The sequence below is a fragment of the Arvicola amphibius genome, chromosome 4 (assembly GCF_903992535.2).
Source record: "Arvicola amphibius chromosome 4, mArvAmp1.2, whole genome shotgun sequence".
NCBI lineage: Eukaryota > Metazoa > Chordata > Mammalia > Rodentia > Cricetidae > Arvicola > Arvicola amphibius.
The window spans coordinates 8,252,713-8,276,166 of record NC_052050.1 but is presented as its reverse complement, the minus strand read 5'-3'; the positions used below and the strand labels follow the sequence as shown (position 1 = coordinate 8,276,166).

The following is a 23,454-nucleotide window of genomic DNA, read 5'->3' as shown; positions in this document are numbered from 1 at the left end:
GGAGGCAAAGGTTGGGATCAACGCACTTCACCCACTAGAAGCGACTCACCCCTGCAGCAAAGCCCAGACTTCCGTCTAAGATCCGCCTCTGAAAATGAAAAAGTGAGATGTTTCAGTTTCCAAGGACACGATGATGGACATGATGCTGTGGCCTCACATGGGACAGTGCCACACAACCCAAAAGTGTCACTGGCCTACTCCTACTGACCTCCCAGGCTTACAGAATGGGCCAAGAGCCAGGGGGAGACAGGAATCAGCTAAACATCCATCCATTCCAGAGTCAATCAGAAGTACCCTAGGCAGGGGGAGGAGGTCTTGGGGTGCACGGGCCACTCATTCTCTCTTAACCAGCACCCCTATGCCTTTAGTATGCAGTTGATCTAAAATGTGGAAATGACCAAGGGCTGGTAAGGAACATAGATGCTACCAAAATGGTCACACAGGCGGGGACATAAACTGGCACAACCATGTCACACAGAAAGCCATGTGGTGGGACTAACGGCAGTCGACTACAATACACATGCCACTATTGAGAAATGACAGAAATGCATGCTGGAAATCACCAAACCCATGAACAAGGTGCACTGTTCATAAGATCCCCAAACCAGAAATTACACCAAGTCCCACCCACAGAAAGACAGATACAGCGAGGAGGACAACCAATTACCACAGGGTGAAGAAATCATGCATACACGTTACATAAACAAAGAACACACCGTGTGCATGCATGTGTGTATAGATAGGCATAGACACATGTACACAACATACAGAAACAGTGAGTAGACTGGGAACTGAACAGGGTGAACTCGGCCAGACACCAAACAGTAAATGCTACGTGAGGCTAGCACCTCACAACACCACCCAGACAGGAAAGTCTACATTGTGGGAGACACGGAGCACAGTCAGGGTGTCATACACGGAATGGAAGTCCAGGTCAGGGTAGTAACTGGGAAGGAGCCTGAAGAAAATATGAGGAGCTGTCACTTGATCTCGGCCCAGATTCATGGGCCTTTATAAAATAATAAACCGCATAGGTATAAAATGTACACATCTGTTCCAATTTACTCTGCGTCCATCACGTACAGTAGACAATCTCTTGTGGTCTGCACATACGATGTAATGTTCTTCAGCATTAAAAAGGGAAGATGCCCCCATACTGGGACAGTGCGGATGAACCTCATGGACACCATGCTAAGTGAGACAGTGGTCCTTGCACACAAGGCTTCTCTGTGCCCACTCAGCAACCTCCCTCTTCCTCCTGCTATTCCTCTCAGCTTCTGGCAAGGGCCATTTTCTGTCTGTGAATTTGACCTAACTAGGTGTCTTACACACTGAGATCTTGGGTTCCTCATAGTTCCTGGTTGTGTAATTTGAGATCCAAGTCTCCACATGATAGATTTGGGCCAACCAGCCTCCCCAGTTAAGGTGGAGGCAGCAGTGTGGGAGGCGGTACCTTATTGCTGAAGCCAGTACCTGCCAAACTGGTCTATAACACATGGGGCCTGAGACACTGACTTTTCTAGAGTTTTCCTTTCTAGATCCAGGGCTCTCTCATGGGCCACCCTTACAGCATCTCCAAGTGCCCCGAGCAAAGCAAGGATTATATTCTTCAAGACAGCCATGAGTGACCGGGGCTGCAGATGGCAGGGTTGGAGGAGAGTGGGATTTCAGGCACAGGAGGTGGGTATGGGCTATGCTGTGGTATAGAGTGTGGGAGGGTGTATGTAGAGGGCAGAGGAGGATGTAAGGATGTGGAGTGTAGAGGAAGAAGGACAGGAAGATATAGGAGATCTCGTGAGAATGTGGGGCCAGAATGTATGACATGGGAATGAATGGAGGTACTGGGGGCTATCCGTAGGATGTGTGGAGGATATACGGGGCAAGGGCTGGACAGACACAGTATGCACATGGGCGAGGAGTTTATCTGTACTCATCTAAGAGAGAGGATGCATTTGAGGTAAGGGTGGGCTTATATGATATCGGAAGAGAAAATGAGGAAGTGGGACTACCTGTATTCATTCGGGGTGGGGGTCAGGGATAGAGGTAGGCAGATAGAAGTCTGCAGGGGTTAAAGAGGTGAGCCTGTCAATATTTAGCCAAGGGGGAGGAACAAAATGCCCTGGGTGGGGGTAGAAGAGAAGCAGATCTCTTCCTCCCCCCAAGGTCTAACTAACCAATTGTCTAACTAACTCAAGGCCACAGGGAGGGCAGTTCCATCTGAAACCTAATCAGCTCAGATCCTGCACAGTACACCCTGCTCCAGGCATGCAGGAAATTAGATGGAAGCTCAAAATGAGGCAGCAAGTTAATGGAGGCGAAATAGCAAGTCACTCCATGCCACGCCCTTTTGAGCCGGGGTGCCAGAGGCAGGTGAGGGCAAAACAATGTGTGGCTTGTGTGCCACCAACAGGTGCCTATCTCCTGACCTAGTAAGGGGATGGAGAGAAAACAAGGAGGTAAGAGAACATTGCCACCTCACCAACTGCCCGTGTGGCCGCTGCCAATCGCTGTGCGGAAGAGGGACCATTTCGGAGCTCACGAAGGGTCCCTGTGAACCTCCAGAAAGGAAGCAACTCACCTGCCCACTGGAGAATACGAACACAAGAGCTGCTCCGGCAGCGGTCATTGCCCAGGTAAAGAAGGTCCCCAGCAAGGCCTGGAACACGGAGCTGTAGCCTTGCAGCATGCTGGATACAGCTGTGTACAGAACAAGAGAGTCAAATGCTGAAGGGCCCTGAAAGTGACATATGCATGCTCCAAAGCCCTGCCTACGGGGCTTTCCATCAGAGTAGGTAGTGTGCACCTTCCAGTCGCCCCAGTGCAGTATCCTTGCATCCGGGCTCCAGAGATAGTAAAAGTCAAGTAACTTTAAAAAAGCAACCTGAGAACACAGGGAGAAAGAGGCCAGGAAGCCCTCCCAAGAGGCTGCAGTACTGGGAAGTTGCTCAAGAGAGAAGCATGAAGAGTCTGAGCTGCACAAGGTGGAGGGAAGGGGCCATGGAGATCCCACCACAACCTTCCCCACTCATTCCATGCACCTGCCCTTGCCCGCCATTTCTTCCCAGTCCCTGCCAATGTGAGCCTCTAGCTCAAATTCCCTTCTAAAGTGCTTCCGTCTGATTCCTACTCACTCCTTCCCGGCTCCCCAAGCCAGGAACCTGGCTAAACGAAGGAGAAATTCCACTGACAGCCCTTTACTCCTCCATGGAGTCTCCGAGCCAAAGTCCAACAACGCCCATTATAGGTGCCACACTCCCATTCAACTCAGGTCCTTAAAGCATTTTTACAGACCCAGACAGCCGTACCTCCATGTTTTTGCTCTCACAAGCCCCTTCAGGGATGCCTTCCCTCCATGGCTCCTGCCCTCTGAACCCAAGAGCCTCCTCTGAGGCCCACCCGATGCCAGCTCTGTGATAAGAAACCTTCCACAATCCCCCAACATGTCCAAACACATGTCCTTGCTGCTCTCTATAGGGGTCTGCCTCCTTCATCTCTTCTATCCTAAACTGCTTGAGGATGGAGACGACGCTTTGCCACGGTCTTGTGAAAAGGGGCTGGGCACCCCCTGGGAACCACTTGCTGAATGAGAAGGAGCTAGCTTACCCGGACAGGAGAACCAGAGAGCACAAAGAAATAAAACTATGAGCGGCGCTTGCCCTGAAGCTCAGCACTCTTGAAGATGATGCGGCAGAATGACCCACCAAGAAAAGAAAGGGCCTCTCTTGCATGGGTCCAGAGAACCTCCTCAGACTTAACCATGCTCAACACTGAGGCCATAGCCAGCCCACCCTCTCCTAGCTCTGAAGTGATAGAGTCAGGCTTCTCCTGTGGAAAGTTCCAAAGCAGGGAAGTCCACTTGAGAAGCAGCTGTGTGCCCTGGCACACACTAGGTGTGGGACCTCAACTGAAAGGCCTCATTCAGCTCCCCTTTCTCTCTCCAACACCCACAGGACTGGACCTGACCCCACCTGGCTTGGCTCCCTCAGTGCTGAGCAGCCAGGAATTCTGTGCCTGCATACAAGGGCTGAAGAAGTTCCCACTGTTGACCTTAGAGGAAACTAAGGCAGCTTGTGGACAGGGCCCTGTACCCAATCCACACTCAGGAAAGGGTGTGGGCTCAGAGGAGCCCAGCTGGGCCCCTGTGCTAGGTCTAAGGTAAAACCACCAAGTGGGTTCAGATTCCAAATATATGCAACCTTTTACCATTTCAACAGGACACTGCTGTTATGAGAACTGCACAATCAAATAACAACAAAAGCTCCACCAAGCCTGACAACCTGAGTCTAATTCCCAATACTCACACGTGGGAAAGCACCAACATGCTGCCCTCTGACCTCGACATTTGCACCATGGGAGGCACAAGTCCCACAGACAAACACTACATAAACAAATAAGGCGGATTGAAAATGCACCCTCTCCCAAATCTCACCACGTTCAAGTGAGTTTACTATTTTGTACTTGGCTGTACTTGTCTCTATACTGGGGTGCAGCTTGAACACCCCTGAGGTAGGCACTCAAGACAGTGGCCTGCACAAATTAACAACTAAAAAGAAATAACTGCAAGCAAACAATTATCCATCCCCAAGTCAAGCCATGGTGACACATGTCTTTAGTCCCAGCATGCAGAGGCCAATGCAAGCTGATCTCTGCAAGTTTGAGGCCAGCCTGGTCTACATAGCGGGTTTCAGGCCAACCAGGGTTCCATGGTGAGATCCTATGTCCAAAAATAAAACAGAAAAATGAAAGGGACTTGCAACTGCTTCTAAACTGAGACCCTCCTGAACCACTAACACAATGATCATTCCTAGTTAAGGTGAGTAAAATGTTAATCATTTACAAAAACAGACACCAAGCTAACATCCCCTCAATCCTTGCTATCCAAGACAAATCATGGCATAAAACACACACCCCCCCCCCCAGTACCTGTGTCTTTTGATAGCTACTGGTTAAAAAAAAAATCCTCATTTACCCCAGCAAAAATCAAACAGAAGGGAGTTGTGGGTGATCATGGAGGCTGGTGGGATAAGACAATCCTCTCCTAAGCAGAATGTAGAAGACTGAAGCCACACCCGGTCCATCCATCCACCAGCAACAGCATTAATGACAGGCGAGACCAGCACCCCTTGGAGAGCTTTCTTCCATTCACTGAAAACTCTGGCTACTCAAAGGTGGTAGAGGGCCACTAGTTCTGGTCCCCTGGGCAGGAAACTACTTAGTTCCGTTTTGTTTTTAATGTAGCCTGGAACTTACTATGTAGCAGAGGATGACTTTGAACTCCCAATCCTCCAGCTTCTACCTCCCAAATGCTGGGGTTACAGATGTGTGCTAGTATGCCTGGTTTATGCACTGCCAGGGCTCAAACTCAGAGCTTTGTACGGGGCAGGCAAGCACTCTACCAAAGGAGTTCCATCTACTTAAAGTGCAGAGTCACTAGTGACACCACACTTGCTGGATCCTCCATGGGGAATTCTTGCACACGGCTAAGTACATAAATCCAGACCAGTTTCTACACAACTAATGGTTTAGTGAGGCCTACCCTATAGGAGACTGGCACCAGCTGTCCCAATATGCTCTTAGGAACAGGACATGCCAGCCACAACACTGCCATATCGCCAGGCAGTCTGCTTCGGACTTCCCTCAAGGGCCGGATATTAGCTTCATAAAGTGGACCAGTGACCAGGAGAGAGGACCATCCTCCGCCCATCCTAACTTCAAAAAAGTCATCACCCAGCTGTGCATTTTCACTGCACAGAGCAGCCACCTCCTGTAAAGCTGGTACATTTCCTTCAGGCCTGTTCTGTTCTGTTTCCCCTCCTCTTTTAAATCCGCTGCCTCCCCCTTTTCGAGATGCTGGTTTAGTTACAGTCAGGCACAGTCTGACTCCAGGGAGCTTACACAGAACACGCAGGCCAGGCTCCACCAGAGATGCCCTGGAGACAGGCGCTGAGCTGCCTGGATGAATGTGAAAAAGTTCTTTATCAGCCAGCACCCCGCCACTCTCAGGCCTCCCCAGACGAGCTGCAGCGCGGAGTGGGAGGGACAGGACCTCTGAACTGCTGCCCTTGGCTCCCAGCGATCCCTCGTACCCCCCCCCCACCTACACACCACCATGAAACAATGAATGAAGAGGCCCTTGGCTGTGCACAGAGAGGTCGCAGATCGCTGTCTCCAGCTCATCCTAGGGTGGAGCAGAGGGGTCCAGAACACCCTCCCTCCTCTGCCACCTGCCACAGTCCCCTGCTGCTCCTCCAAGACCTGCCTTCCCCAGGGCAACCCTTTGCCATCTCCAGGCCGCTACACACTCTTGTGACTGCCAGGGACCCCGGGCCTGAAGGAGAGAAAAGGCGACTCACTAGGGTGCCCTCTCCAGCCCCCTCTCCACTTCCATCAGCCCCCGAACGCCACAGGCTCGCCGGGCTCCACTCCCGCTGTCACTTCCTGCTTAGTTCCAGCACACGTGGCCTCCACCTCCAGGCCCCGCCCCCCCGCAACCGGCGAATCCTGCCTGGAGAAAAAAGTCTCTGGTTCACAGACTTCAATGAGCACGGAAACAGGTGCGGGCGGGCAAAAAACAGAGCCCCCAAAGCCTCAAATGCAAAGCCCAGGGCCAAAGTCAATGCAGAACACATGCACACGGCCCTGGAAGCCTAGGGGAGGCTACAGACACCCTACCTAAGGGACACTTTGTACCGGTTCTGACGGACTTAATGTAGTCTACATCTTTTGTCACGGGTCCTAAGCCCTAACAAAGCAACAGGGCCCTTGTGCTGGAGTGCCGGCTACATTCCAAAGGTCAGTGGCTTTATCCTCAAGGTCAACAGCTTCCATTAGAAGGACGTGGGCTCTGCATTCTAAATGCCTGCCGTCTTTCACTTTGAACCCAGCCTTGCCAATGTTGAGGACGGGCTGAGGACCATACTCTAAGAAACACGGTGCCATGTCAGGGGCTTTGCACTGCAGGGCTTCTGTGAAGACATCATGACTAGATTTAGCTGCCACAAAATGAAGGCCAGAGTCCTGATTCAATTTGAATGTCAGGAAAATATACTAAGAAAACAAATGATTTCTTAGTTTAAGCATGTCCCCGGCGGTGTAGGGGACATACTTACACTAATGTCGTGTTTTGTTTTGTTTGTTCTGAAATGTAAAGTTACTGTATTTGGCAACCTAGCAGAGAGGAATCAGGGCAGAAAAACAGCCTGCCATTGGAGTGGTCATAGATCAAAGAATACACACACAGGGGTAGGCTTCCTTTTCCCTGTTATAAAATAATTTACCTTCCTGCTGAAAACCAGTCCACACACTTAGAGATAAAGGAAGAACTCTTGTATAGCGCCTCCTGGCTCTCCGCTAATGCCCATCACGCCCCAGCAGATTCTGTTACTTGGTGTATATACTGTTATATACACCCTGGACTTGTGCGTTCTGCATCCGCTGTCATCCTTAAATCTCCTTCGGGTCCTGGACCCAGGTGACCCTTGGAACAATGAAAACAGAGACAGGAGACTACAATTCTGGCCACTTAGGCAGCTAGGAGATTTACACAGCAAAGATATTACATATTGCCAGAATTACGTTTTAAGTACATCGGAGTTGCTCTTTTTTCGAATGGTTGTTGCCTGGGGTGATTTTGTCCACCTGGCAGAATTATAGCTTTCCTGATGAGAGCCCAAAGGATTTAATGGCAGACCTGGATTTAACGGCAGTAACGACCCTACACTGTATCCGCCCCTACCTCCAGCTGCCCCTTAGAGATATCTCTTTGGTTTGGGAAAAACCTAGTGGCTGGTTGTGAGACAGAGCTATCTCCTTCGTCATGGGAATCAGAGTCTAACGACGTGGGGAGAACGCATTCACACCCTCACATCCTGGGTTTGTTTCACTCACTTCTGACAGGCCTGTGTGGAGTGAGATTTTGTTTGTGATCTAACAAATAAAGCTTGCCTGAAGATCAGAGTGCAGAGCTAAGCCACTCGTTAGCCATAGAGGCCAGGCAGTGGTGGCACACACCTTTAATCCCAGGTCTCGGGAGACTGAAGCAGATGGATCTCTGTGAGTTCAAGGCCACCCTGGGCTACGTGAGAGAGTAAAACCTGTCTAAAAGAGAAACAGAGCTCATATAAAGGTGATCCCAGCACTTGGGATCCCATGCCTTAAATCCCAGCACTAGGGAGGTGGAGACAGGAGTGATATGGCTGGGCAGAGAGAGAAATATAAGACAGGAGGAGACAGGAGCTCAGTGCAGTCTGAGAATTCAGTCAGAGATGCAGTCTGAGGATTTATAGAGACAGAATAACCATTTTGGTCTGAGGTGAGGTAGAGGTAAGTACTAGTAGCTGGCTGTTCTGCTGTTCTGCTTCTGTGGGTTTTTATTATTAAGACAAATTAGAATTCATGTTACAGGCCTGTTACACTATCTTTGGGGTTTTTTTAGGGTTTTTTTGTTTTTGTTTTGTTGTTTTCTTGGGGGGTTGTTTTTTTGGTTTTTTTCGAGACAGGGTTTCTCAGTAGTTTTGGAGCATGTCCTGAATTAGCTCTTGTAGACGAGGCTGGCCTCTAACTCACAGAGATGCTCCTGCCTCTGTCTCCCAAGTGCTGGGATTAAAGACATGCACCACCACTGCCCAGCATCTTTGGGGTGTTTTAGAGGCCGTGCTCCTTAGTTAAATTCCACTATGTGACTTACTGTCTCCTAAGAAGATCTATTAGTAAGTCCTTTATAATACCAATTCTATCACTTTGAGTTTCCTCTACATCAGTATAGCAAGAATCAACTGCTCATAGTCAACCCATAGGGCATTGTGTCAGAGATGACCTGGAGGGTTGGTCTTATGCCTTCAACACACTCACCAGGCCAGGGACAGTCAGCAAGGCAAGGTGCCACACGTCTGTGATCCCAGGACTTGGGATGCTGAAGAGTAGGTATATGGTTAAAAGCCAACCGGTCTAAAAACTTTTTTAAAAAAAAGTAAACAAACATCGAGCCCCAAAACAACTTGTTATAATAAAAAAACACAAAACAAGGCCATCAATTCCACCACCACCCCAAAAAAAGGTTACAGAATTCCCCCACTGAGCTAGTCATTACATAGCACAATGCCTTAGATTCACACAAAATTCTATGGAAAGCTGAAGTGAATAGAATTGAGATTGAACAGAACTGAGCTCAGCCACAGATACATCCTGTTGAAGCTAGAGAACAGCCCCACTCAGGTTCACTGCATTTTCCTACTTTTATATACAGTGGAAATTTTCAGAAAGGAAAATTAGCCAACTTTTTAAATCAACCTACAGAGCATCTCTCCTGCCTGGCCCCTTCTCCCTTCTTTCTACTATTTCGAGCACACAGTCTCCTGACTTTCTTCTGGGGTCACAGACATACCCCTTGGGACCCACCCTGCCTTGCCTGTCCTAGGCACCTGGTTACCCTCCAGGGTAACATGAGGACTTCTCCAGCCCTCGTCCTGGATTGCCCCTTTAGCCATCTCTACTCATGGCCAGCCTGTCTCCTCATTCCCCACTTTAATTCCCTGAATCCATCAATGCTCCAGTTAAACACAATCTCCTGTTCTAATCCCTGTAGTGATGAGCTGTGTGCAGGCCTGCTTTTCGTCCTGCCCAGATCCCGGCCACCAGCTAGCTTATGCCCCGAAATAACAACAAACAAATTGTTTTCATTTAAAAACTGCCTGGCCCATTAGTTTCAGCCTCTTACTCACATCTTGATTAACCCATATCTAATAATCTGTGTAGCACCACAAAGTGGTTCCTTACCGGGAAGATTCTAGCATAAGTCCATCTTGGGCTGAAGCTTCATCGCGTCTGACCCAGAGAGCAGAGGCATGGCGATTTATTAACTTCCCTTCCCAGCATTCTGTTCTGTCTACTCCGCCCACCTAAGGTCTGGCCAATCAAATGGGCCAGGCAGTTTCTTTATCAACCAATGAAATCAACTCAAACAGAAGGCCCTCCCACATCAAATCCTGATTGGAGAGGAGGTGTTCATCCTCCCAGGGACCGTGGAACTTCACATGGTCTCTAAAAAATGGTCCTGGTTTGCTTTCTCTTACTGACCAGGAACAACTTGGGGCAGGGTTGGGGGGTGTTCCAGGTTCCAGTCCATAGTCGAGGGAAGTCAAGGCAGGAACTGATGCGGAGTCCACAGAGAAATGGTACACCTAGGCTTGCTCACCCGGTTTGCTCAGCCACCTTTCTTCGCAGCCCAGGACCACCTGCATAGGTATGATACTATCCACAGTGTGCTGGGCCCACACACATAATCAGCAATCAAAAATTATCCTGTGTATTTTGCTACTCTTTAAAATTTAAATTACCACAAGAAAAAGTGGAGGCTCAGTGATGTGGGAGAGTCTTCTGTTTGTGTTGATTTCATTCATTAATAAAGAAACTGCTTTGGCCCATTTAATGGGCCAGCCCTTAGGTGGGTGGAGTAGACAGAACAGGAAGAAGGAAGTAAAGTAGATGGCTCAGTCAGATGCCATGCCTCTCCTGAGTAAGACAGACTGCCATGCCTCTCCTCTCTGAGCCAGACGCGATGAAGCTCCGGCCCAAGATGGACATACGCTAGAATCTTCCCGGTAAGGCACCACTTCGTGGTGCTACACAAATTATTAGATATGGGTTAATCAAGATGTGAGTAAGAGGCTGAAACTAATGGGCCAGGCAGTGTTTAAATGAATACAGTTTCCATATAATTATTTCGGGGCATAAGCTAGTCATGCAGGAGCCGGGCGGGATGAAAAGCAGGCCTGCCCTCAGCTCCCGACTAGAGCTCAGTAAGGCCAAGCTACTTTCTCCCAGCCAAAAGAACAGAATCTAAGCATTATAAACCTGCCTTTGGGTAAAGTTCCAAAACATTATGGTGTACGTTCTCCTCCTGTTAAGAGTTAATCCAACTGGGCCTATTAGTCACCCAGCCAAGAGTCCACACCCCATACATACACCACAACCATCACCAAGAAATCTGAGTCACCTAAAGACATTGACTAGGAGAGGGGAGGATTAATTATGCCCATTTCCTTCCCAGAAGCCCCTTCTTTAGTCAAGTTCCCTCCCCTATCCCTCTGTCATTCACACACACACATACACACACACACACACACACACACCACTGCCAAGTTTCTATAAGACAAGGTTACAGAGCCTCTGACATGTGGCTCCTAACTCTTGACAAAATAAACTTTTCCTTCTTCTTCTTTTCCACCTCTTTTCCTTTCAGATATGGACCAAAGCCTGAGCATGCGTTCCCTGACACTCTGGAGGTTCTCACTCATTTTCTGATGCTTCACACCCCCTGCCCAGCCATTTCTGCCTGTCAGCCTCCAAGAGAAGAGCCTGGCTCTCTCCTTCTCCACCTTCCTAGTCTAAGATTTACAGTTTCCCTGCTCTATTGTTTCTCTCTTAAGCTCTAATAAAAATCACCCTTTCAGTCTGCTTCTAAACCCTTTATTAACAAAACTAAAACCTCAAAAGAAAGTCCCAGCTTCCCCAGTAACACTTCCCTACTGAAGTTGTGTCTCTTCTGGTATTTTGGTCACAGCAATGGTCAAAGTAACTCATGCTGATACAGAGGGGAGGGAACTTGACATCCTGTCACGGCAGCTCTGGTGTGACACTCACACTAGTGTAATTGCAGCTTCCACAAGCTGAAGCCAGAAGATGCTAAGACCTGCCTGGAATCCACCGTGAGATCCTGCCTCAGAAAACAAACACCATAACAAAATAAAGAATCAACTTCCTAACAACGGTGGTGTTGAGAGCTGGATACCGCCATCCCTACCTTACAGACAAGGAACCAAGTCTCTGGGAAGCTCTGGAGGGACCTGCCCAAGTCACCAGGGCAGTATGGGATACCAGACCCAGATGACTCAGTGGATAGGGCCATGCCTGTGCTGGACATCTGGTGCTCTCAAGACTAGTCCTGGACCAACTGAGTAGAGAACATCTCAACACCTTAATCCACAAGGGTGTCCTAAGCCAAAAGAGCCAATCTGAAAGAATGCTTCCATCTTCACAGAAAACCCCACGCACAAATGTGTGGGAATCCCCTCTGTATGCTATAAATAGCTACCATTGGTTAATAAAAGAAGCAGCTTCAGCCTATAGCAGGGCAGAATATAGTCAGGCTGGAAGAGATATAGAGAAAAAGTAGGCAGAGTCAGAGAGACACCATGTAGCTACCGGAGGAGACAGACGCTAGAACTTTACCAGGTAAGCCACAGCCTTGTAGCCATACACAGAATAATAGAAATGGGTTAATTAAAGATGTAAGAGCTAGCTAGAAATACGCTTAAGATACTGGCAAAACAGTATCGTAATTAAAATAGATTCTGTGTGGTTATTTCGGGTCTGAGAAGCCGGGAAACAAACAACAGGCTCCACCTACACACCAACAAGCACACACCTTCCAAAAATACATGGATAGCCTAAGCTGTTTGGGTGAAAGCTCTGCCTCAGTTCCCCCTTCTCCCTCTCCAAACCGTGCCCCTCAGAAAGCCCACCAAGGGGCAACTCCTCCCCATGAGATTCTCAAGACCACTCCTATTTAAGACACTCTAGACCTGCCAAGTGGTTTCTCCTTCCCCTGGAGACCACTTGAGAATTGCTTTGTTCAGATTAAGCCTGGTCTTATTAATTTGGCCTGATCTGATTTATTGCTTCTGCAGAGAGACTTAATATCGGGTAACAGAAAACCTTGCATAAGCCCCTTGCACATTTGCATAAGTGTAAAGTGCCCAGTAGAGAAGGGAACATGGACACAAAGTCTGACTCCCCATCAAGCAGCTACCTGCAATGATATCTACTAGGAAAAGGAATCCATTTTCTCTGACAGAGTGTCCCTGGATATATCAACTATACTCCAGGATGGAACCCCATGCCCAGAAGAAGTTGGTCAACACAAAATGGATCCATGTCTTTGTGTGTGTGTGTGTGTGTGTGTGTGTGTGAAGTTTTTGTTTTGTTTTGGTACTTATTGTCTTGGTGGTATTTTTGCTTGCTTGTTTTGACTTTTTGTTTTTGAAAAGAGAGCATAGAGGTGAGTAGGTAGGGAGATGGAGAGGATCGTGGAAGACTCGGGGGGGAAGGAAAAGAATATGATCAAAATATACTACTGAATGATACAGAATTGTAGTGATTTGTAGTGATATTGTAGTGAATTTTAATGCAGAGGGAAGACATTATCTTAGAATGGATCTTTTTACCACATAAACTGAGTAAAAAATTTAAAACTTATGGAAAAGGTCTCTGAGTTAATTCTAAAAGGAAAATTGAGGCTTCGTCAACTAGTAGGAGTAGACCCAGTAGAAATTGTAGCACCATTCACCAATGATGAAATTAACAAAGTATGGACAGAAAGTGAACCCTGACAAAGAGCTTGTAGTAATTTTTTGTGAGAGATTAAAACAATTATCCTGAAAGCAAGAGAATCTTTCCTCACATTGTACAGGATACACCAATAACTGGAGCTCCTATATTCTATACTGATACAAATCAGTATAGAGTGAAAATCAGGAAGGGCAGGTTACAAATTAGAAAATTTAAGTAAAGTAGAACTAAACCCTTGTGATTCCATCCAAAAATTCGAATTATATATTAGTCTCATGGTACTAAGGGATTTTAAAAAACTTCCCAACATAGTTACTGATTCATAATATGCAGAAAGAGTTGTTTTGCATATTGAAACCATTAAATTTATACCAAATGATGCAGAATTGACTATATTATTTATTCAGGTACAAAATATAATTAGGAATAGGCATCATTCCATATACATAACATACATCCAATCCCATATGGGTCTGCTATATCCTCTAGGACAAGTTAATGCAGAAATCAATCAATTATTGATTGGAAGTGTGTTAAAGGCCTCAGAATGTCATTTTAAAAATCATGTCAATAGAAAATGTTTTAAAAAGGACTTTTCTACCACATGGCAACAAACCAAGGAAATTATAAGATTTCCTACTTGCTCTTTATAAAACCAAATACCACTACCTGCAGGGTACTCGAAGGAATAAAATCTGGCAGATGAATGTGTTCCATTTTGTAGAATTGGAAAATTAAAATATGTGCACCACACCAATGATACCTATTCAGGTTTTTAATGGGCAACTGCTTAGAGTTTGGAAAAGGCTCATTCAGTAATCACACATTTACTAGAAGTCATGGACATCATGGGTATACCTGCACAAATAAAAATAGACAGTGCCCCAACATATACCTCTAAGAAAATGAAACAGTTTTTTGCTTATTATAATATAAAGCATGTTACAGGTATACCGCACAATCCTGCAGAACAGTTATAGAAAGATCAAATCATTTCAAGGTCAAATAAAGATATATTTTAGATAGGCAGTTCATCTTCAAACACTTCAGAGATCTACAGAATTTGAAATTTAAGATGTTTTTAATAACATAGGCTCTTTTTTTAGATAACAATGACACACGTCTGCTCCTGGAAGCATGAATGTACTTCAGGGAAGATAATGGGCATCAAAGAAACTCCACGTGGCGTTTACTTTCTTTGTGACAAAAGTAAGCCACTGAGCAAGAAAATGTCCTTGCCTCAACTGCTGACAGTATGCTGTCCTAATTAGGCAAGCAAAACGCAAAAGATTTACCTGATGCAGAAAGCAAGTTATGATAGAAAGTAAATTAGTCCAAGATTTTGGACTCACCAAGTTAGGGTAGATGTGGAGTATTTCCTCTGAATTTGTCAAATGCAAATGGGCTAGACATCGTCGATGTATTTATTGCCTGAATATAATGTATATAGTCATTGTACTTATATATAGTTATCTTATATTAGTTATAGATTTTTAGACGAAAGGGGGAAATTTGGTGATATTTCATTTGCATTTTGATGGAGGAGTGTCTATGTGTTACTTTCATTATTAATAAAGATACTGCCTTGGCCCTTTAAGAGACAGAAAATTAGGTAGGCGGAGTAGACACAGAACAGAATTGTGGGAAAAAGGAAGCAGAGTTGGGGAGACGCTTCAGGCAGTCGCCATATGCAGTCGCCATGATTCTCCTCTCTGAGATGGACGCAGGTTAAGATCTCTCCTGGTAAGCCACACCTCGTGGTGCTACACAGATTACTAAGTATAAATTAAAGGAAGATGTGAGAATTAACCAATAAGAGGCTACAGATAATGGGCCAGGCAGTGTTTAAAAGAATACAGTTTCCGGCCGGCGGCCGGGTGGCGGGACGCAGCCAACCCCCCCCCGCCCCCGCTCCTTCTACAGAATTTTAATAAATAAAGTTTGCCTGAAAATCAGAGAGTAAAACAGTTCCACTGGTCAGCCTTACAGATCAAGAAGTGATGACACACTTTGTAGATGGAGCAGCGGGGCTGCTTCCCATCACCCGGCTAGCTTTATACCCGAAATAATTACATGGAAACTATTCTTTTAAACACTGCCTGGCCCATTAGTTTCAGCCTCTTATTGGCTAATTTCTCACATCTTCCTTTAACCCTTATTTAGTAATCTGTGTAGCACCACGAGGTGGTCCCTTACCAGGAGAGATCTTAACCTGCGTCTGTCTTGGAGAGGAGAAGCATGGCGACTCACTATGGTGACCGCCTGAAGCGTCTGCCTTCTCTTTCCTAGAATTCTGTTCTGTTTACTCCGCCTACCTAATTTTCTGTTTTAGTAAAGGGCCGAGGCAGTTTCTTTATTAACCAATGAAATTAACACATAGACACTCCTCCATCAACACTTTAATCCCAGTAGCCACACTAGTTTGCCATAGAAACCTGGTGGTAGTGGTTCACGCCTTTAATCCCAGCACTAGAAAGGAATATAAAATGGGAGGAGACAGCTCTCAGACACAGTCTCATTCTAAAGATTTCTGGAGGCAGAATAGCCATTTCAGACTGAGGTAGGAGCCAATGACTGGCTGTTTTACTTTTCTAACCTTCGAGTTGAACCTCAATATCTGTCTCTGAGTTTTTACTAATCATGCTACACAGCATGGGAACTGGGTAGAAACTCTGACCCTGGGTAGCCTATGGTGGGCAATAAGCCCAGCTAAAACTAGCTCTCATATCTGTAGGTGGGGACCACAGAAGTTAATAGAATGGGAAGCTGATGTGCTGTTGGTTTGGAGGGTTTACAGTCTTTACCATTCACTTAGAGAGTTTGAAAAAAAAAACTTATTTATATAATATTGTCTTATTTGGGTTAGTTTCTACTGCTGTGAAGAGACACCACGACCACAGCAACTTTCATAAAGGAAAACATTTAATGGGGTGGCTTACAGTTTCAGAGGTTTAGTCCATTATCATCATGGTGGGACATGGGGGCCTGTAGGCAGACATGGTCCTGGAGAGTTTTATATCTTGTGCAGGCAACAAGAAGTGGTCTGTCTCACTGGGTGTGGCCTGAGCATATATGAGACCTCAAAGCCTGCATCCATACTGACATGCTTCATTCCACAAGACCATACCGACTCTAGCTAGGTCACACCTCCTAATAGTACCATCTCCCTTTGGGAGCCATCAAACCACCACATCCCATTCCCTAGACCCCAAAGGCTTTGTAGCCATATCACAATGCAAAACTGCATTCAGTTCAACTTCAGAAGTCCCCATAGTCTATAGCAGTCTCAGATTTATTTGAAAGTCTAAAGTTCAAAGTCTTTTCTGAGATTCATGCAATCTCTTAACTATAATCTTCTGTAAAATCAAAAAGCAGACTAGATACTTCCAATATATAATGGCACAGTATATATGTTACCATTTCAAAACATAGGGAAGGTAGCATAGTGAGAAAATATTGGACCAAAGCAAACCAACCACCAGCTGAGCAAACTTCAAATTCCTTTCAGTTTTGTTGACTGCAACACACTGTTTTTCTCTTGGGCTGGTTCCACTCCTGTTAGCAGCTCTCCTCAGCAGGTATCCCAGACTTTGGCATCTCCAACATCTTGGGGTCTCCAAGGCAAACCAGGCTTCATCTTCACAGCTTCACACAATGACCTCTTCAAGCCTCCAATGAGGGACACCCCTGATACAAACCTGGGCTCAGCAAGTTTCTTTAGGTGCAGAGGCAAATTCCATAGCCCATTTCTTCTCTCCTTAACTCTAAAGCCAGAACCATGTAAACAAAGCAGCCAAGGTCTACTGCTTACTGGGGTTGGAACATGGCCCCTCGTTCAATTACATCTTTGCCAGCTTTCTGGTTTTGATGGTTACCTTCACTGCCTAAGCTTGATTGTTCTGGAATTTGCTCTGTAGAACAGGCTGACCACAAACTCAGAGATCTGCCAGCCTCTGCCTTTAGAGTACTTGAATTAAAGGCGGTCACCACCACATCCTGCTCTAAGCTTTTCTTTTAATTTCTTTCCATAAATTGGAAACTCAGTTGGGTGTGAACTTTCCCTGAGGTCATCACACCCTTTATTCCATTTCTTAATCTGTTTATCTCCTTGAACACAGGATTTAGTTCATTCCACTTCCTGGTGTTCTTTTTCTCCTCAGCCTGTTCCTTTGCATAATAAATCTTTATAAGCATGAATACTAGTAACCACATGACAGAGTCAATGCTAGGTTGTTTCCAGATTTCCTCTGCCAACAGAATTAATCCAAATCTCTTCACTTTAGCCTACCACAAACTCTTTGGTCAAGGGCCAAAAGCAACCACATTCTTCACCAAAATATCACAAGAACTATTTCTAGGCCACATATTAATATTCTTCTCCTTTGAAACCAGGAAACCACAGTTTAAATAACTCTTAACACCACTGTATCCTATGTTCCTACTAGGATGACTCATGAAGTAGTGTTTAAAGTATTCCTCTGCTTTCCTAGCCCAAACTCCTGAAGTCCATGTTACTCCAAACAAAAGCATGGCCTATCACAGCAATACCCCAGTCCTAGGTACCAACTTGTTACCAAGTTGTTTTACTTAGGTTTTCTATTGCTGCAATGAAACACCATGACCAAAAAGCAACTCGGGGAGGAAAGGCTTTATTTGTCTTACACGTCCACATCCCTGATCATCCATCAAAGGAAGTCAGGACAGGAACTCACACAGGGAAGGATCTAGAGGCAGGAGCTGATGCAGAGGCCATGGAGGAATGATGCTTACTGACTTGCTTATACTGGTTTGTTCTTCCTGCTTTCTTATGGAACCCAGGACCACCAGCCCAGGAATGGTGCCACACACCATGGGCTGGGGGCTGGGCCCTCCCCAACTGATCACTAATTAAGAAAATGTCTTACAGGTGGAGCTCATGGAGGCATTTCCTCAACTGGGGCTCCTTCCTCTCTGATGACTCTAGCATGAATTAAGTTGACACACAACATCAGCCAGTACAGTTATATAATAGAATATTTAAAAATTAAAGTACATGTTACATATATAATCATATACACAATTGCTAGAATTTGCCCACCACCCTCCACCTCAACAGGGGTCTCTATCTCCCCACAACACAGTCTCTTCACCCTTCCTTGCCCACCTCTGACCCCAAGAGCCTTCTCCTGTTGCATGACTTTTGCACCTATTACTGACTCTGCCCGAAGCACCAAGCTCCCAGAAGCACCTAGCTGGACCCTCTTGGCGCTTGGACCTCACCTCAAATGCTACCGTTCAAAGGGCCAGTCCTTGAATGTTTGACCTAACACAGTCCTTTCTTGACTTCCTTGTTCTCCCTAAATGCCAGCTCATGGGAACAGCACCACGCCTGCATTTCGCACTACTGTTTCTGCAGGACTTAGTCAGGGCAGATGGCCCCTACTTTCTGAGTGAGTAAGTCAGACAGGGACAAGAGCGTTATCTGCTGGCTACACTTTATAAAGATTTTCTTAAGAGTTATCAGAGGAATAACGTGTGCACACTGGATCAAACTGTCCCAGGAATCCTGTTGCACCTACCATAGTAGCACACAGAGGTTCTCAGCCAAGAATAAACTCACTCTGATCACTACCCAGTGAGGCATTTAGTAAGTGGGATTGGGAAGTGCTCCTGGCATCCAGGGGGTAGGAGCCAGGGGTGTTAATTATCCTACAAAGCCCCAACCCCAGCACAAAGAGCTATCTGACCCAAAATGTCAGAGGTTCGAAAACAAACTTTCTGTGTGATTCCCTGCTGTCATCCTATAAATCTCAGAGACCAAATCACTCAGTGACATTTTACACCAGTCTCAAGAAGCATTTGCCAGTCCAGGGAGATGGTTCAGTGGATAAAGGCACCTATAGCCAAGCCTGATGACCTGAGTTCAAACCCCAGGACTGACACAGCAGAAGGTGATCGCTAACCCCTACAAAATGTCCTCTGCTTTCCACTCAAGTACCACAGAATGAATATATGTGTGTGCGTATACATATATACACATATATGTGCATATATACATATATTCATACAGGCACCTCACTATCACCACACCACTAAATAAAACAAAATTTAATTAAAAAAATATTTATTCAGTCACTAGTTAACATGTGACCTACCACAAAACTTGAAGAGAAATGATGGTCCAACTCAACTTCATACTCCTGCACAGTTTGAAAATACACCACAACAAACATCCCACAAAGTTCTGTGTTATAGAATATTACTTTAACTATGTAAAGATATGTCACATTTGTTTATGCTGCATTTGCTTAACAATGTAAAGATGTGTTGCTTTGCCTGCCTAAGGCACCTGATTAGACCAATAAAAAGCTGAACAGTCAATAGCTGGCAGTAAAGGGATGGGCGGGACTAGCAAGCAGAGAGAACAAGTAAGAGAAGAGAACAAGATGGAGAGAGAATGAGGGAGGAAGAGAGGGAGATGTCTGGGACCAGTCAGGCAGCTATCTGACAGCAGACATAAAGTAGGACATACAGAATGAAAGAAAGGTAAAAAGCCCCAAGGCAAAATATAGATGAAGATAAACAGGTTAAATTAAGTTATAATATCTAGTGGGATGAGCCTAAAAATAAGGCAGAGCATTTGTAACTAATAAAAAAATTTTGTGTCATGATTTTGGAGCTGGTTGGTGGCCCAAAAGAAAGCCTGCTATGTTCGAAACCCAAAATGGGGCACGGATTTCCACATAGGGGCTAAGAAAGCTGGGAAAAAAAGAGATATGGCTCCTTTAAGAGGCTTAGCCTTACAGTGAGCACTGAGTACACTTAGCAGAAAGCAAGCTAAGGAAAAACACTTCCACAGTGCAGGGCACCAACTTCCCAGAGCTGGGGTGATTGAATGTAGCTCCCAGTTGAAAGCAGCTCTCAGCCAGACTTGCTAGGTGTAAAGCTCAGCTGTCTCGGACCCTAGTGGGGCCAAGCCAGTCATCAGCACAAAGCTGCTTAGCAGTTTAAAGTTTGGTTCATGTAGTCAGAAAAGGATAGAGACACACAGTGAAGACAGGTCCAGATAGAAGTGACCTTTAAACAGGTTAGAGTATGTTTTAAGATGTGCTTGAAGAAAGAAAAGAAAATGGGTATAGTCATAGGAAAAAATAGTTTAAAAATAATAAAGTCTTTAAAGAGAGAGTAAAGTATATACAGAAAAAAGGCCACATAAAAATGAGAAATACACAGGGAGTCTGAATCCTGTATGATGCTGCGTTGACTTTGAATTTTTTGAATGCTGATGAGCAAACAGCAGTTGCCAAGAAAAATGAGATTGTAAAGGGGATTGCTAAATTAAGTCAGCAATAACTTTAGGAATGCCTTAACTTCATAAAGAAATCCAGAAAATGTATTGTGATGGGGAAAAGGTTATCCCTTCAAGATCAATAGAGGTGACTGGGGGAGACCGCCTGAAAATTATGGCTGCAGATATAAAGAAATAAGCCAAGAAAACGTACAAGACAGGTGATATATAGACTGATTCTCTGCATGGGAACATTCTGAGACTGGACAGCAAATGTTACAACCATTTTCCCACGACTTGACCATTATCTCAATTTTCTCAGGATCCCCTGGAGATACCATTGCCCTCAGTCAACAGGAAGCAGTCTAGAGAACACAATGCCCACATTCCCAAGAAGTAAGGTTTTTTTTTTCGTCTTTGAATCTATCTTTACTGTATATCTCTCTCTTTTTCTGACCACATGAGTCTTTAATTTGCTAAGCAATATGGGTAGGATTAAAGCCTTGGCTTTGACGGCTGAATCCAGTCCAGTTTTTAGCTTTCTGAGATTCCAGCCTCATGGCAGAGGTACTCGTTGTAGCCATGTTTATTGCCACAACTCTATGGCGTTTCGAGGTCCCTGCCAGCAAGCAAGCTGCAGCAATCTGCTCGCAAACTGCACTCAGATGCTTTGTAGCCGGACCTCCTGCCTGAAAGAGTCAGAGTTTGCCCTGGCAGGACAGCTCAGAAAGCCAGCATTTTAAAACGGTGCAATTTTTTTTTTCCTGCTACAGCTGAAAACCAAAAGGCACACTGCAATTTTTTTTCCTGCTACAGCTGAAAACCAAAAAGCACACGGTCAGTTTTTTATCAACACTATTTAAGTGTTTTGTGACAAGACCTCTTAAAAGAGCTGCAAGGTTTTGCAGCTAATGCTGAGTCAGGAAACCACTCTTAAATGAGAGCACTTGCCTCTAGTAAGCAGAGTCCACCCGAGAAAATGCTGCTATTAAGAAGCCGTGTTTAACTCTTTTTTATCTAGAATAACTTCCCAAGCTCTCTCAGGCTTTCAAGTAGATTTGGTCAGCCCCACATTGACATGCCATTCTGTTGTCAGAGGTTTCTGTCCTGCCCGGGTCCCGTAATCTTTATGTCCCAAAGAAATCACACAGAGGTCTATATTAATTATAAACTGATAGGCCTAGTTGCTCAGACTTATTAATTCTTACAACTTATATTAGCCCATTATTCTTATCTATGCTAGCCACATGGCTTGGTACCTTATTCGGCAGGACAGTCACATCTTGCTTCTTCTGTGGCTGGGACAGGACTCTTGATAACTGTTCTTATTGTACATAGTTTTGCTATGCTAAAGTTAAAATCCTTTCCTTTTATTTAGACAAAAAGAGGGAAGTGTGGTGAGCTATTACTTTATGTAAAGATGTGTCACCTTTGTTTATGTTGCATTTGTCAAATGATGTAAAGATGTGTTGCCTTGTCTGTCTAAGCACCTGATTCGTCTAATAAAAAGCTAAATGGCCAATAGCTAGGCGATAGAGGAATAGGCAGGGCTAGGGGAGAGAGAATAAGTAGGAGGAAAGAAGAGATAAAGGAAGGGAGAGAGAGGGAGAGAGGGAGGGAGGGAGAGAGGGAGAGAGGGAGAGAGAGAGAGAGAGAGAGAGAGAGAGAGAGAGAGAGAGAGAGAGAGAGAACACAAGGGAGGAATAGAGGGAGATACCCAGGACCAGACAGCCAGGTAGCCACCAGTCAGCCAGAGATGGAGTAGGACATACAAAAGAAACAGCAAGATTTTTGTTTTTCAGGGCTCTTTGCAAGGGTAGCTGGGGCAAATATGCACAGAGGCAGCATCCTTCATCACCGCAGTTCCATCTTCTTCTCTGCGATGTTCCCCTTGATCAAAAAATGGACTAAGCCAACTCCAAGTTTGAAGCATTCAGCAAGTGGTGGCAAGACACAGCCACCAGAAGCAGACACCTAATTTCCATGACAAATATGACAATGCTATATTAGCAGCTGGAAGCCTCTTCTGTATTTCTGCATGGACATATACAGCAACACAAATAGGATAGAATGGAACCTGTCACCTGTTGGCAGAGTCACCCCCAAGGAATGGAGAGATCAGTAATCATGCCAGCTGGTGCAATAATCAGGGAATTGTTTCAAAACCAACCTATAAGTGATGCCAAGTCGAAGAATCATGTATTCACTAAAATATGGCATATTGAAGAAAAAACAAAGTACCTTTGAAGCCAAGAAAGAAAGAAGGAAGGAAGGAAGGAAGGAAGGAAGGAAGGAAGGAAGGAAGGAAGGAAGGAAGGAAAGAAAGAAAGAAAGAAAGAAAGAAAGAAAGAAAGAAAGAAAGAAAGAAAGCAAGCTAAGTAAAAACACCTGCCACAGTCTGGGGCACTAACTAATAAGTCTCCATGTCATGATTTGGGAGCTGGTCGGTGGCCCCAAAGAAAGCCAGCTACAGCTCTGCTCCCTCCAATTCTCTGAGCACTAGCAATCTAAGACTGGTAGCATCATCACACTGCTACATCCCAGAGCTTTCTAGATGGAAACTCCTAGAAAGCCTCTGGCAGCGTGAACTATTGCTTCTTCTCTATTGCTTTGAGAAAATACCATGACCAAAAGCGATATAGAGAAGGGAATAGTTTATTACAGCTTATACTTCCAGGTCACAATCCATCATTGAGTGAAATTAGGGCAGCAACCTAGAAGCATGAACCACAGAGAAACACAGCTTTCTGGCTTGCTTGCAGGATCATGCTTAGCTAGCTTTCTTATGCAACCAAGGACTACCTGCCTAGGGAATGATGCTACCCATGGTGGTTTGAGCC

At 45.4% G+C, this 23,454-nt stretch overlaps 1 protein-coding gene and 1 pseudogene across 1 annotated transcript in view; one reads left to right on the top strand and one right to left on the bottom strand.

The window, feature by feature from the left end:
• Positions 1–6,466, bottom strand: part of Slc39a11 (solute carrier family 39 member 11) — a 107,507-nt gene extending 101,041 nt beyond the window's left edge. Inside the window, exons 1-3 of the mRNA XM_042054857.1 lie at positions 6,354–6,466; positions 2,579–2,697; positions 50–88 (exon numbers count right to left, since the gene is read on the bottom strand). Coding sequence (XP_041910791.1) covers positions 50–88; positions 2,579–2,686 — 147 coding nt within the window. The 5' untranslated portion in view covers positions 2,687–2,697; positions 6,354–6,466. The remainder of the gene's footprint in view (positions 1–49; positions 89–2,578; positions 2,698–6,353) is intronic.
• Positions 6,467–22,515: 16,049 nt separating this feature from the next.
• On the top strand, positions 22,516–22,739 carry LOC121677168 (annotated as a pseudogene).
• The last annotated feature ends 715 nt before the right edge of the window (positions 22,740–23,454 follow it).